Source organism: Lacerta agilis, chromosome 16 (genome assembly GCF_009819535.1).
Source record: "Lacerta agilis isolate rLacAgi1 chromosome 16, rLacAgi1.pri, whole genome shotgun sequence".
In the NCBI taxonomy this organism is placed as follows: Eukaryota; Metazoa; Chordata; class Lepidosauria; order Squamata; family Lacertidae; genus Lacerta; species Lacerta agilis.
This window is the reverse complement of record NC_046327.1, coordinates 20,821,006-20,835,614: the sequence shown is the minus strand read 5'-3', so window position 1 is coordinate 20,835,614 and position 14,609 is coordinate 20,821,006. Positions and strand designations below refer to the sequence as shown.

At 40.1% G+C, this 14,609-nt stretch overlaps 1 protein-coding gene across 1 annotated transcript; it reads left to right on the top strand.

Moving 5' to 3' along the window:
* The first annotated feature begins 5,295 nt into the window (after positions 1–5,295).
* Positions 5,296–14,395, top strand: ERI1 (exoribonuclease 1). Its single transcript, XM_033173380.1, has 6 exons — positions 5,296–5,479; positions 7,333–7,543; positions 8,709–8,792; positions 9,731–9,840; positions 11,206–11,320; positions 13,153–14,395. The coding sequence occupies exons 1-6, from the start codon at positions 5,355–5,357 to the stop codon at positions 13,390–13,392; spliced, it is 885 nt and encodes a 294-aa protein (XP_033029271.1). The 5' UTR covers positions 5,296–5,354; the 3' UTR covers positions 13,393–14,395.
* The last annotated feature ends 214 nt before the right edge of the window (positions 14,396–14,609 follow it).

The window sequence follows — 14,609 nt, the reverse complement described above, 5'->3', positions numbered from 1 at the left end:
GGTAGAACATTGACGCTCGTCGCGGGCGGCGACTGCCGCTCCGCGTCCCGGTTGGGGCATGTCCCCTATAGCCCGGCTCCGTTGTCCCTTCACCCCCACTCCCCCTTTACAGGGGGAACGAGGGAAGGGTTCAGAGCCATAATGGGCCCGCCATTCTCAGTTCTGTTGCCTCTGATCCAGTGCCGGATTTATGTATAAGCTAAACAGCTATGGCTTAGGGCCCCACTCTCTTGGGGGGCCCAAAAAAGTTTAAAGGGGAAAAAAACAACTGGATGTACATTCCCAAAATATAAAATAAAAAGCAAATAGAATAAAACCTACATACAGCAACAGTGTTTTGTGTTGTGTAGGCTCCTATGATGTAAGTAATGGGTTCTGTCTGCTAGTCTGCTCCCTAAAATATCACTGGTTTGCTCATTTCTATATATAGGGTGCCTACATTCTGCATGTGCAAAGGGCTTTAGATACCTATTAGGTCCATAAATTACCATATAGCATATATTCAACACAAAAAACAGTGACAATTTGTTATTGACAAAGGACAGCTGGACATATAAAGGGCCCCAGTACCTTCGGTAGCTTAGGGCCCCATCAGACCTAAATCTGGCCCTGCTCTGACCCCAGCCACCACTAGCAGAAGGTAACCTACAAGGGAATGTGACCCCCTGGGCTGAAAAACACTCCCCACCATGTTTTAGCTCTGCCTTACCATTCCTATTCTTTGACCATTTTATCTATTTACTAATTTATTATTATGTTGTACCTTACTTTGGGGGTGGGGGGACAAATTGGCCCATGGTGACCTCACTGAAAGCTGCACTTCAAAGTTGATGTGGCAAAAACTTTCTTTTTATAGACACATTTTGGTGAGACAAGGTGGTGACACAAAAACCTTTTGTCATAGCAAGGCACCTGCAGTAATGCATACAGTATTTAAATCTGAAAATGGGAGGGTGTGTGGAACCTTGACTAGTCAGAGAAAGCACCTCTTGAAATCACAGCAAGAAACCTGCATATTATTTTTAAAATTAAAACATTTTGGAGGGGCCCTTGGGGAATCACAAAAAACTGTCATCATGGTGTCACAGCAGGGGACCTATAGAAGCAGTCAATATATTAAAGCAAGCAAACAAACAAACAAACCTGAAAGATCCTTTTAAATTAGGAGAAAGGACTTGGAGGCCACAAAACACCCCAAGGGAGCTCATGTGTGGCTTAGCCACTACAGTACGTTTTAAAACACTGATTTTCCTTAAGGATTTTTCTAACGCAGGCACAAAGCCACAGCCTGCCTGCAGGAAACCACTTTCGCCAAAGGAACTAGCAAAAGGAGTTACAGGTAGGTAGCCATGTTGGTTTGCCGTAGTCAAAACAAAATTAAAAAAAATAAATTCCTTCCAGTAGCACCTTAGAGACCAACTAAGTTTGTTCTTGGTATGAGCTTTTCGTGTATCTGAAGAAGTGTGCATGCACACGAAAGCTCATACCAAGAACAAACTTAGTTGGTCTCTAAGGTGCTACTGGAAGGAATTATTTTTTATTTTGTTTTAACAAAAGGAGGTGAGCATCACTGATATACAATATTAAGAAAAATACCTACATTCACCCAATTGTTCAAAGCAGCCTTCTAATTGCTAGAGGATGTTAATGTCCAGCAATGCAAAAATTATTGGTTGATAAATATCAACATGGTACATGCACATTTATTTAAATTTTATGGATCTGTTAAAGAGCAGATCAATGGACAATTTTATTAGTTTTCAAGGAAGTCATAACAAATTATGTAACTTCTTAACAGGTGAAAAGACAGTGTGAAAAAAATCATCCAGAATGTGCAGCACCCCAAAGTGGAAACAGTTTAACCATTCCAGCTACCAAAAGTACATTGCTTACCAGTGGAAAAACAGAAGACACACGCTGCAAAAGGAAAGATGGCATTTCCAGATTCTCTATTTGTACCCTACTATAATCTGAGAATATCATGAAATAGAAACTATATTTGATATTACATTTATTAAAAAATGGAGATAAAAAAAGAAGTCAGTGCCATACTTTGAAAGCTCTAGGTAGCTATAGCCTATAGGTTTTCTGAAGTTTGTACACAAAAGATCAGCAATCCTCTTGCGTGGACAGCATGACGGTACTAGAGTATTAACATCACGTATGTAAAGGGACCCAGGTGGCGCTGTGGGTTAAACCACAGAGTCTAGGACTTGCTGATCAGAAGGTCGGAGGTTCGAATCCCTGCCACGGGGTGAGCTCCCGTTGCTCGGTCCCAGCTCCTGCCCACCTAGCAGTTCGAAAGCACATCAAAGTGCAGGTAGATAAATAGGGACCGCTCCAGCGGGAAGGTAAGCGGCGTTTCTGTGCACTGCTCTGGTTCACCAGAAGCAGCTTAGTCATGCTGGCCACATGACCCGGAAGCTGTCTGCGGACAAACGCCGGCTCCCTTGGCCTATAGAGTGATGAGTGCCGCAACCCCAGAGTCGGACACGACTGGACCTGATGGTCAGGGGTCCCTTTACCTTTAAGAAATGTAAACGACCAGTTCTGCTTGATCTTCACACTTGCTGTAATTAAGGGTTTGGGGCACCAAGTTGTGGAAAGGAAGTAAAATTAATAAAGGTATATTCGATATATATATTAATGGATATTTTCGTATACATATTGGTCTTATTGATATATTATTATTTTGCGCCCTGTTGTTGTTGTTGTTCAGTCGTGTCCGACTCTTCGTGACCCCATAGACCAGAGCACGCCAGGCACCCCTATCCTCCACTGCCTCCCGGAGTTTGGCCAAACTGCACCACCCTGCACCCCGCACCACCCTAAATGCAAGCCTTGGCAGAGCGTGGAGCAAAGCGGGAATCTGAGCGAGGAAGGGCCACGCCCCCTGACGTTGAGGCGCATTGCCTACTGAGAGCAAGAGTTCTCCACGTGACGCTTGACGGCCCGCCAAAGGAGGAGGAGCCGCCAAACAGACGCGTTCTGTTCTGAAATGGGCGGGAGGAAAAGAGAGGCGGGGCGCCGGACAAAGACGAGCGGTAGCGGCGGCGCGCACGCGCACATCCTCCTCCAGGGCGCCTCAGTTGTTAAGATCAGGGTAGGGGCGTTCCTATCCTAGGTCCCGCCTACGCGTCAATCGTCAGGTTTAGGTGGGTGGAGCCGTGCGAACACAGGCTCTCCGGTTAGCTTGCGTCACTTATCCCGCCCCCTTGTGCTGTTGTGTGTCTATGTGACGCTGCTGCTGCTTTTGATCTTCTGGCGCCCACCCGCGCGCGGGGACTGCCGCGCCACAGCGGAAGAAAAGGGAGCGGCGGAACAAGAACGTGCCGACGTCGCAGCAGCAGCAACAGGCGCTAGCACCAGAAGAGAACGGAGGAGTGACAGAAGCCGGCTTGCGGGTGAGCCTTGCCGCGGAGAGGCTTCAGAATGGGAATCGCCCTCCTTTCTCCTCCTCCTCCCCACCGTGGCGTCATTGGTCCAGCTCGCGCGTGGCGCCCGGCAAAAGTCACGTGAGGCGGCATTAGCCGTTTGAAGGAGGAATGGCGCTCGCGCGCGAGGGGGGAGGGGAGGAGAACAGTCCTGTTTAACGGTCTCAAATCACCACCGCCCCGGGCCAAACTTGTGGTGTTTCACATTATTATTATTGTTGTTGTTATTATTATTATTATTATTATTATTATTATTATTAATTTATCTTTTAAGCTTCTAGAGCGGTTCACAACATGAAAATACAATAGGGAAAAACCCCACAAAATAGATAATAAAAACAAGCCAATGACCGGCCCCCCGCTCCCACAAGACATTTGAAAGGGTTGTGCATCCCTAATACTCGTGAGAGCAGTGCCTTTATGAAGTCAGCCAAAATGCCACAGCATATCACGCAAGGTTTCGGGTTTTCCAGAGCTCCTCGTCAGGCTGGAGGGTTAAACAAATATGAGGTGAAGTTGGTGGAGCAGCGTGCATGTTTATTGTAGACTGGTGCTGCTTGTATGTGGCAAGGTGTTTTTTTTGTAGCATTCACACACACATATTTAATCCGTATTTGCTGTTTCCAAGTTAGTTTGTTTTTTAATGAATGGATTTTCCATGAAACTAATCCTTTTTAAATGGGGAAATAATGTGGGATTTTGGTGACTTGGATCTTGCAAGAGTTGTAAAATATGTGGTACAGAGCAATAGATAGTCAAATGTCTATTTGACATTTGACTATCTGTTGCTTTGTGCCGCACACAAACCTACTATATAGGTTTCACATTGCATCAAAGCCTTTTATTTATTACTGTTTATTTACTGTATTTCATAAAATCTATACAAAACTTGATAATAAAAGCCAACAACTCAAAGCTGTTTACAGAATGGGTTGTCTCAGGATGTTGGTGTACCTCTAAACATTTTTAATGATATGGGGTAAAGCCTTGCACTCCTTGGACAAAGATCAGAGTAGAAATGGGGGGTGGGGGTACTAAATAAGATGTATGACGCAGATACAAAGTAAAGGAATACAGCAATATTATTCACATAGGAAATGGAAATTTAATCATGCACCTAAAGCACTTAATGCATTATCTGTCTCAACAGTAACACTAATTCTGTGTAGAATGAAATAGATTTGAGACCAGAAGATAAGTATAAAGGGTATTTGACATCATATACATATCATATACATAGGCCGCCCTTCAGCCAAAGTTCCCAGGATGGCATTCAGTTTATACTAAAATACATAATTAAATATTAATATAATCTAAACATTATGATAATATAGAAATAGCCAGCAGCAGGACAACATAACTTACAGTATTGTGTTTATATCGCTTCAGGGTGCCTCATGGGAAGCTATTCATAAGTAAAATAATGACAGTTGATCCCTTAAAAGCCAGCTGGAGCAGGTTCAGCCAGTGGTGAAAATATATTGATGGGATAAGAGGTATCCACTAGAAAGAAATTCAACAGTTCAGGTACTGTGACCAAGGAAGTTCTGCTATAATATTGTGGCACCAGCGACAGTGGAACTATCAGTGAGAATGCCCAAGCAGATTGACAGACTAAATCAGACCCACAAAGCAATATTGACCATGATTTCATTCATAAAAGAAAATTGGGGGGGGGGTTCCAGACTATTACAACTCTGGGGTTTTCTTTATATAATCCCTGGATCAGGTATAAAGTGTTATTAGTTTATATATAGATCAGCAAATCAGCAGGTATGTGTTGAATAAAATACTTATTTTAAGCTTTGGAAGTTGAGGTTGATTGATATAAACTTGATTGTTTTGTATCATTATCACATAGCTTTCCAGAGTAAGCGGCATTATATATTTTATTGTCAAGAAAAGAATAAAAAGAAAACCATGTCTGGTTCAAGTGACTTCAGTGACCCAGTTTACAAAGAGATTTCTCTGACAAATGGCCATATCAACAGAATGAGCAGAGACGAACTTAGAGCTAAACTTGCTGAATTCAAGCTTGACACCAGGTAAGCGTTTGTCAGGTGTTTGTCTTCTTTGAGGATACATATGCATTTCTTATTTCATATGTAAATAATAATAATTTTATTATTCATATGACTGGGTTTTCCTAGGCCTAGCCAATGTGGGTGGCTTCTAACAAAATAACAGTCGGACCTCGGCTCCCAAACGCCTTGGGAGTCGAAAGTTTTGGCTCCCAAACAATCGAAAACCGGAACTGAGTATTCCGGTTTTCAAACGTTCTTTTGGATGCCGAACATCTGACGGGGCTTCTACAGCTTCCAATTGGCTGCATGAGCTTCCTGCAGCCAATCGTAAGCCGCGGTTTGGTTTCCGAACATTTCAGAAGTTGAATGGACTTCTGGAACAGATTCCATTCAACTTCCAAGGTACGACTGTATTTAAAAACAAAATAAAACATCAACCATTAAAAACTTCCCTGAGCAGGGCTGGAATGAGACCAGTATGGTCACCTATTTTGGATCCCTAATTCTTACAATTAGGGGAAATAATGTGGGATTTTGGTGACTTGGATCTTGCAAGAGTTGTAAAAGGGTTGGTTTCTGTTTAATATTTATGCTTCATCTTTTATTGGTGGGTTATTTTGAAATTGAGACCTGCAGTTTTAATTGAATTTTAAATTTGTATTTTAATCTGTTATTTTAAATTGATCGTTTTTATGTTTTTTGTTGTGATTTTAATTGATGTTAGCCGCCCTGAGCCCGGTTCTCTGGCTGGGAAGGGCGGGGTATAAATAAAATTATTATTATTATTATTATTATTATTATTATTATTATTATTATTACAAGCTTTTTACTGCCAGAGAAATAAGTGAAATTAGAGGGAAAGTTTATCATTTGTTAGTTATTTAGAGTACATTATAAATGGAATGGAACTGAAGACTTGGTGAAAAAACTGAGGATTTGAGATACTCAGTTTGATAGTTACATCTGCTACCGGTGATGTAATTTCTGAACACATGACTTGTTGCATAATTTGTAATTCCAAAGTTTGAAGTATAAGTTATAAAGTCTGTATATTCTTCAGTTATACAGCAAAAGGAACATGTAAGAGAAGTTCCAAATAGCCTTCCTGAAAGGTTATCCTGGTAAGAAAAGGGAATTGAAGGGAGAATAACAGCTAGGAAGAAACTCAATAGGATGGTTTGGATGTAATGAGTTTGCCGTTGTGTGCACAAGTCTCAGAATTACACACTCCTACACTATACTACCCATTCTAGCTGGAGCTGATGGGAGCTGTAGTCCAAAGGATCTGGAGGGCAGTAGGATGGGATTGGTGGTTTAGCATTATAGCCAAACCCTAAATTGGTTAATGAGCTATGATTAGCTGAAATAAACTTCTTAGCTGTGTACATAATTGGTACTATTTCTATTTTGTGATAAATTCCTGTCCTATCTATCACTGCAGCTTGCCTGGATATTCTTAAGCTTATATGAATCATGAATCATATGATTATTATTTTTTAAAGTGTTTCCATTTCACTGCTTACTTCCTATGTCTGGGGTAACTGGGGTAATTCTGAATAAGGTTGTCTTTCCATTTTTAAGACATGCGATTTTTCTGATTCTTCTAGAGAGATTTTTGGACTTGCTTTAAGGTGGTTATTGCTTTCTCAAGAGAAGACTGCACTGTAGAAGCAACTGCTTTGTGTGGCCTGTGGATCAGAACAACTTATTGTAATTCCTTTTAGGCACTGGCATTTACAAGAGGCAGGGCTAAATTTTGCAGAGGGAGCCAACCAACAAATAGACCAGGAGATGCTGCATTTCTACACTCAGCACTGTGCTGAATAAACCTTAGGTGATGGTCAAGCACTGATATATATTTTTTCCTTTGGCAGAGGAGTGAAAGATGTTTTGAAAAAGAGACTGAAAAACTACTATAAGAAAGAAAAGTTAATGCAAAACCAGACTATGAATGCAGATAATTACTATGATTACATCTGTGTTATTGACTTTGAAGCAACTTGTGAAGAAGGAAATCCTCCTGAATCTACACATGAAATCATTGAATTTCCTATTGTCTTGTTAAACACACGGACATTAGAAATTGTAAGTGACTCCGTTTCTTCTTACTTTTTTATTAGTAACAAAAAATAGATACAGTGTGTTTTGTAAAAGAGAATTTGGACAATACAGTGGTACCCCTGGTTACAGGTGGGATCCGTTCCGGAGGCCCGGCCATATCCCAAAAAGTCCGTAACCAGAGGCGCCCTTCTGGGCACGTGTGCAGCATGATTGAGTTCTTCTGGGCATGCATGTGACGTGCACATCACTTCTGTGTGCAGATTGCTTCTGCGCATGCGCGGGCAGTGAAACCTGGAAGTATACACTTCTGGGTTTGCTGCGTTCGCAACCCAAAGATTATGTATCCAGAGGGATACGTAACCTGAGGTACCACTGTATATCCTTTTCGTACGGATATTGTTTAACCTCTTAAAAAGAACTTTTAGTTTGTGTTCAGCTTTCAGTTTAAAAGCATTTTTACAGGAATTTAAAGGTAATCACATGTTTGTTCCTGCAACAAAGGTAACTAGAACCTTCAGAACGAAAAGCAGTTTGGGTAGGGGAAGAATGTTTTTTTAGTGGAAAAGCAGCCAGCAAGAAAAATGTTAAGTTATCACACTGTCACGCCTATATTAAAAACTGCAACAACCCGGGACTGCTTTTCATTTTTCAAAGATATGTTGAGCTGCATTACACATATATGTAACACATAGCTGTCAACCCTCCCTGCTGTTCCCCACTGCTTTATACATACGGTAGCTGTCAACCCTCCCTGCTGTTTCCCAATGCTATAATAAGAGAATTTCCCGCAAAAAAAGGAAAAGGTTGACAGCTATGATGTAACGTAAGTTTGTCCTCGATAGTGCAAAAAATCACATCTGTACAAGTGTTCAGTGGCTCTGATGGTGTGTCCATAGTTCTTTAACAGCTACTGTATGTTAAAAAGGTCTCAGCAGTACATATCGGTCGGCAAAGATACCCAAAGTGGAAGCTGTGAGAATGTCCCTGTCCATAAGAAGATGAGTGTCAGGTTTTCTCTTTCATAAAATGTTGCCATTTCACTGCTTGTGTTCAAATATAAAAAAGCCTGGATGTTGACTGCTTGCATGCTAGTTAATACCTTAATTATTACTCTTTTCTTCTATAACATTATACATTTTCTGTGATTCTTCTGCATTGTTACCAAGTGAACTATGTTTTAATATTATAGGAGGACACATTTCAACAGTATGTGAAACCAGAGATTAATCCTCAGCTTTCAGAATTCTGCATTAATTTGACAGGAATCTCTCAGGTAACATTCTCTGCAGCTGACCACAGTTATGAGTGTAAATGAAGCAAGTGCTTGTTAAAGAATAATAGTCTTGGCTCCTAGTTCCAAACATATTTATTCGGTATGTTGATGATTAATTAAGTGTGCTTAGGACAACAATGTCTCCCTTCCTTTCCTCTTTCCAGATTAACATTTCTAAAATCAATATTTCAAGTACATTAGTTATGTTCTGTGCCTGTGATTTTCAGCCTGTGTTCTTAGGATTCCTGAAGCTCCTTCAGGTGCTTATCAGGGTTTTCCCAATAAGATTGTTGATGGAAGATAGGATTCCCTAAAAGGTAGCTTGAATGATATTGTATCGTTCTGAATTTTCCCACACAATGTGCTGGAAACTGTCCCTGGATGGTGTTCAGAATATTCTAGACAGAGCTCCCAGCTTGAGTGGAGCAATTTTAACCATAGAGTGCAGCCTAGAATGTGCCTCAAAGTAAGAGTTAATCAGCAGGTGTATAATGGTTTCTAGGCAGACAAACAGAGGTTTAAAAGAAAGTTAAAGAGCATTGTTCTGTGAGTTAAAAAGGGTGTAAGCAGGTGTATTCAGATTGTGCTACTATTTTAAATTCTAAGGGGATTATGTTGATGGATTGATTTAAAGTTTGTTTTTCCAGTATAAGTGTTAGGAATGCAGATACATCTAATGTTGTCAGTCTGTTGTTCAGGGAGTGGTTAAAAGTAGTTACTATCCACTGAACACAATAGAAAACAATAACGTTTTTAGTTACATTTTGTTTTTTGGAAATCTGTTGTAGACTTTCTAGGAAGCTTTTAAAGATTTGTGTTATCTAAGTCCCAATTTGTGTTAATCTTGATTTTCACAGTTTGTTGCACAATGTTTTTTTTAGATCATATATTGTACAATATTTTTATTTTTGCTCATTGCTGGTGTTACGTATTTTCAGGATCTTGTAGATAAAGCAGATGAATTTCCAAAGGTTCTGCAACATGCTGTGGACTGGATGAAACAGAAAGAACTCGGAAGCAAATACAGCTATTCCATATTAACTGATGGGTATGTATTCAGTTGCTTAAAAATAATATTTTTAACATTGCAAAACCAGTAATTTCCAATTAAGCCAAATTGATACGCTTAACTCAGTACTATTTTTTTATGTTGCATCTGGTATTATTCAGGTAACTGAAGCTATTTTTGCATTTTTATCTGAATAGCATGTCATGATGAATAGTTCTATAAAAGGACTCCCAAACAAAGTTGAATTCAGTTGGGATAATATGTGTAACTATTTCAAGCATGTTAGTATTTGTAAGGTTCACGTGATGGTGCTTATGAGTAACGAAGCAGGAGCCCAAACAGTCTTTTGGCAGTTTTAATGTGCAAAACTATTTACAGTGCAGAGCTACAAAAACATGTCTGTCTCAGTCGCTGGCAGAATCCGGGAGTGGCCCCTTCCGGCTCCGTCCCCAGCATAAGAGCTTCGGCACCCCAAATCTCCTCCTACCCTCCTTACGTTTCACCCCTCTGTGCAATTGGGGTGCTGGAAATGGCGTGCTTCCCTCCTGACCAGCAGGACAAGGTGAGGTGCTGGGGCTCTCAGCAGCATCCCCGAGCCCTCTCCTCTCCCAGCTGGCCCCTTCCCCTTCCTCTCCACTGGAGGTGTGGCTGCTCTTCACGCTGGAAGAGGTGCTGCTGCTCAAAAGGCTTTGGGGGTCTCTGTAAGCTAACGGAACCTCCGTTCCCCTCAGCGGGCCAGGTGGCAGTTCACTGAAAGTATTCATATGTAAGTATTTAATCCAAGTGGTTCTTACAGCTAGTGTGCTGGTCGCAACCATGTTCCATTATGTTCCTGTCCATATCCATATCCAGAATTACGTTCCTACCCATAATTAGGATAGCAAAAAAAAAAAAAAAAACTTCTGCATAAAAGTTGCAATTTTGCTATTTGAGTCCCATCTCTTTAATTCTAACAAGGCTGATGCTATATAAAGTAATGTAAAACTCCATTGCACAGTTACAAAAACAAAGTTAATTAATACAGTGACAGAAATTTTAAAAATCCAGCAGAGTCACATAAAACATAAGCACATAAATGAATTTTTTATCTCACTGTTCAATTAAAAGATCAGGCAGATAGAACTGTTTTTACCTGGCCTCAAAACTCATTGAGTTTTGCCAATACAAGGATTTATCCTTGTGCAGTGGAATACTCTCCCCCTCTCCTCCCCCTGCATACCCACTAAATCTGTTCTAGGGGTTGCCACCTGTCCAGCCTCTGAAGGTGGGGGTGCCCAGAAAATCACCTCCAAAGTTCATGTAATCAGAGACACAAGGGAGATCCTCATGTGTTAGTCCTATTAGCATGAAAGGGACACCTAACTCACTCTTAAGATACTATGCATATTTTTTTCTTTTTTTAAGATCTTGGGATATGAGTAAATTTTTGAATATCCAGTGTCGCATTAGCCGTCTGAAATATCCTTCTTTTGCTAAGAAGTGGATCAATATTCGCAAATCCTATGGGAACTTCTACAAGGTTAGTGTCGCTGTCACTTACATTGCCTGAAACTCAGTGCTAGGTATTTAAAATTTAAGTATACTGTAGACTTATATTATCAATATGATCTGTTAAAGCTAGAGACATACATCATTTCTTGTTTAGAGAATTGAAGTTTGTTTAAAAGAGTGAGCATTCCATGCAGGTCTTTTGTTTCTTTGTTTTATCTGTTTCTGGTTAACTTTTGTTTCCTGTAATGATGATGATTTGTGTTTTCAATACTTACTTTTTCCTCTCTGCAAAAACAAAAATATGCGTTTTTCAGTATTATAGCTAGGAAGCATTTTATGTTCTTAATCTCTAAACGTAAGTTTATTACTTTCTCAGAAAGTAAGTATTGCATATACTTCAAATTTTCTCAAAAAAAAAAAAAAAAACCAACCACATTTTTATCTCCATGGCTTCAAAATTTGTGGGAATGTATACATCAAGTCCTAGCTGGCTAGAACTTTGTTTAGTAAAAGCTCTGTTCCGAGTTCCAGATGAGGTATATCTCTGGCCAAACCATTAGCAAACGGCACCCCAGCCTGTTACTGTTGCCTATTGTGCCTTTAGCCTGTCTAAATTGGTTGAGAAGGGTATAATCTTCGTTATTTTAGGTTGTATCGATGTTAGTCATACCCAGAGCAGACCCATTGAAATGAATGCATACAGTGGTGCCTCGCTAGACAAAAATAATTTGTTCTACGAATATTTTCGTTTAGCGATTTTTTTGTCTAGCGAAGCACCAATGCAAATCGCGGTTTTCGCTAGACGGAAAAAAAAATCGTCTTGCGAGGCAGCCCCATTGACAAATTCGTCTTGCGGGGCAGCCTTCTGCTAGACGAATGCCTTCATCTAGCGAGTTTTTCGTCTAGCGAGGCATTCGTCTAGCGGGGCACCACTGTATGTCTGATTTAGGCCTATTATCTTCAGTTGGTCTACTATCAATAGAATTTAGTTGCATATAACCCTTTGTTTGCTGTGCCACTATGACTGGGCTAAACTTGGGTTGCTTAAGAGCAGTGTTTGACAGGAGCATTCCCAGGTTGCAGCAGAGATGAGGCATGAGGTGTTCCAACTTGGCTGCAGACGGTGTAGGGTAGACAATGAAGAGGCTGGCAAGAACTGACTGAATCCTAGTCTGGCGTAGTGGGGGTAGCCATCTTTTAATGCCCATCAGCCTAATATAGTCTTAACAACTGGAGGGGTACAGGTTCCCCATCCCTGTGTTAGTGCTTTCATCCCTTGAAGTTTCATCAGTGTGGCTCAGGCGCATGAAGAGAGAAGTCTCTGGCTGCAAGTGTGAGGAATGAAGATTGTAACAGATTGTAACAAGTACGCATCACCATCCAGCCTGGTGAAGGGACAGGCTAGAAATGAGAAATACTGTATTGCTCAGCTTGCTATTTAAGATTGTGAGATCTTAACTTGTGCACCATCTGGTGTTACCTTCTGTTCAGAGAGGAGACTGATGCCCTTATTCTTGTTGCATGTGGCTAAGGTACTTTTAAAATGGGACTGCTCAGTAGCATGAAGATTTCCCTTTTCTCCCATAAATTTTAAGGAAGTTAAAAGCTTTTGACATATTTTTATTACTTGCTCCCTGTAAATTGATGCTCACTTTGTGTGTTCATTTACAGGCTTTTTCTATTGTTACATTGTTTTGGATTGTTTAAATATTGTATGTCACATGTCAGTTGTGGCATTAGGCAACTGAGCAATTTAATAACAGCAACAACAACAATAATATATTGGTGTTATATATTGTGTATATATTGGTTCTCTTTCCTACCTCCTCCTACTTTTGTATCTTTTATTTCCTTTATCAGGTTCCCAGATGCCAAATTAGACTTTCAACCATGCTTGAAAAGCTGGGAATGGACTATGATGGACGGCCTCACAGTGGGCTTGATGACTCTAAGAACATTGCACGCATAGCAATTCGTATGCTTCAAGATGGTTGTGAGCTTCGGGTGAATGAAAGATTGCACGGTGGGCTGTTACTGACTGTCTCCTCCACTGTCCCAATAGAGGGAGCTCCTGTACCACTAATGCCAAGTTTACGATAAAAATTAAACATTGAATTACATTGCATTGAGGACCATACCCAAAAACTCTAGGACTTCAAAAGACTTACAAAGAGCTTAAAAACTGGTATCTGTTTCCCAGTTTAACAACTCACTGGAATTTACAATTAGTCACAAAACCACTAGTGTTAATATTGGGTTGTTTTTATGTCTGCCTCGGTTGGTTGTGCTAGGTTTGGTATAAAATATCCAGATAGTTAAGATGGCTTTCTGTAAAATGTAAAGTCAAAACTAGAAGCATAGAATTGAGTCCACAGGTGTAACACCGTTCTTTGCTCCTTCAATATGAAATAGGTAATTGCAACACTGTTGAACAACACCATTGAATGTGCTATATCTCTTTTCTTTTTGTATCATACAAGGATCTGCTTGACTTTGTGAAACAGTGGCCAAATCGACTTTACCTTCTGCTCATATTTCATAACTTACCTGTTACTTTTTGCAAGTCTTGCTCCAGGAGAGGGAGATTCAGTTTTTAAGTTTGCCTGGCTTTAGCCCAACTAAAAGCAATTTCATACAGTAATAACAAATGTTTTTCTTTTTTGTATTCAGAAATGTTTAGGCCTTTAATTGGCCAAAATTAAGCACTTTTTAGACACCTTAAATTGTTGACTTTAGCATGTGCTTAATGCTCTCCCATTTAAATAAGTAGAACTAGAAAGGGCTTGATTTTGGCTGGATTATGTTTCTGTTTATTTTTATTCCTTCCATTATGAATCAAATAGTTTGGTTTGATTACTCGACCACTCTACCTCTGTTGTAAAAGGATCAGTGGAGAAGCTTATTTCCACAATATTTTAATAAGATTTGGATTTGATGTGATTATTGTATAAGTTTATTTCTATGACCAAAGACAAACTCTTACATATATAACTATGCCAAACAGCCTGCAAAGTGCATAAAGCTTTGTTTTGAAGTTGACATAATAAATACAAGTCCAGTTTCTATTGGTATATAAAATATTACATAAAAGTGCACATCTTTTGTATCTTGTGTTGATGAGTGGATGCTTGTCTTTTGAACTATCCTCCCCTTCTCAAGTAGCTCTGCTTTGCTTATATGTACGTTATTCTGTTTTATCTTCAAAACAACCCTGAAAGAGTATTTGAGTAGCTCAGATTTCATAAGGCTCTTCAGGGCTGAGCATGAATTCAAACCCAGATCTTCAGTTTCCAACACTTATCCATTCCCCTGCACTG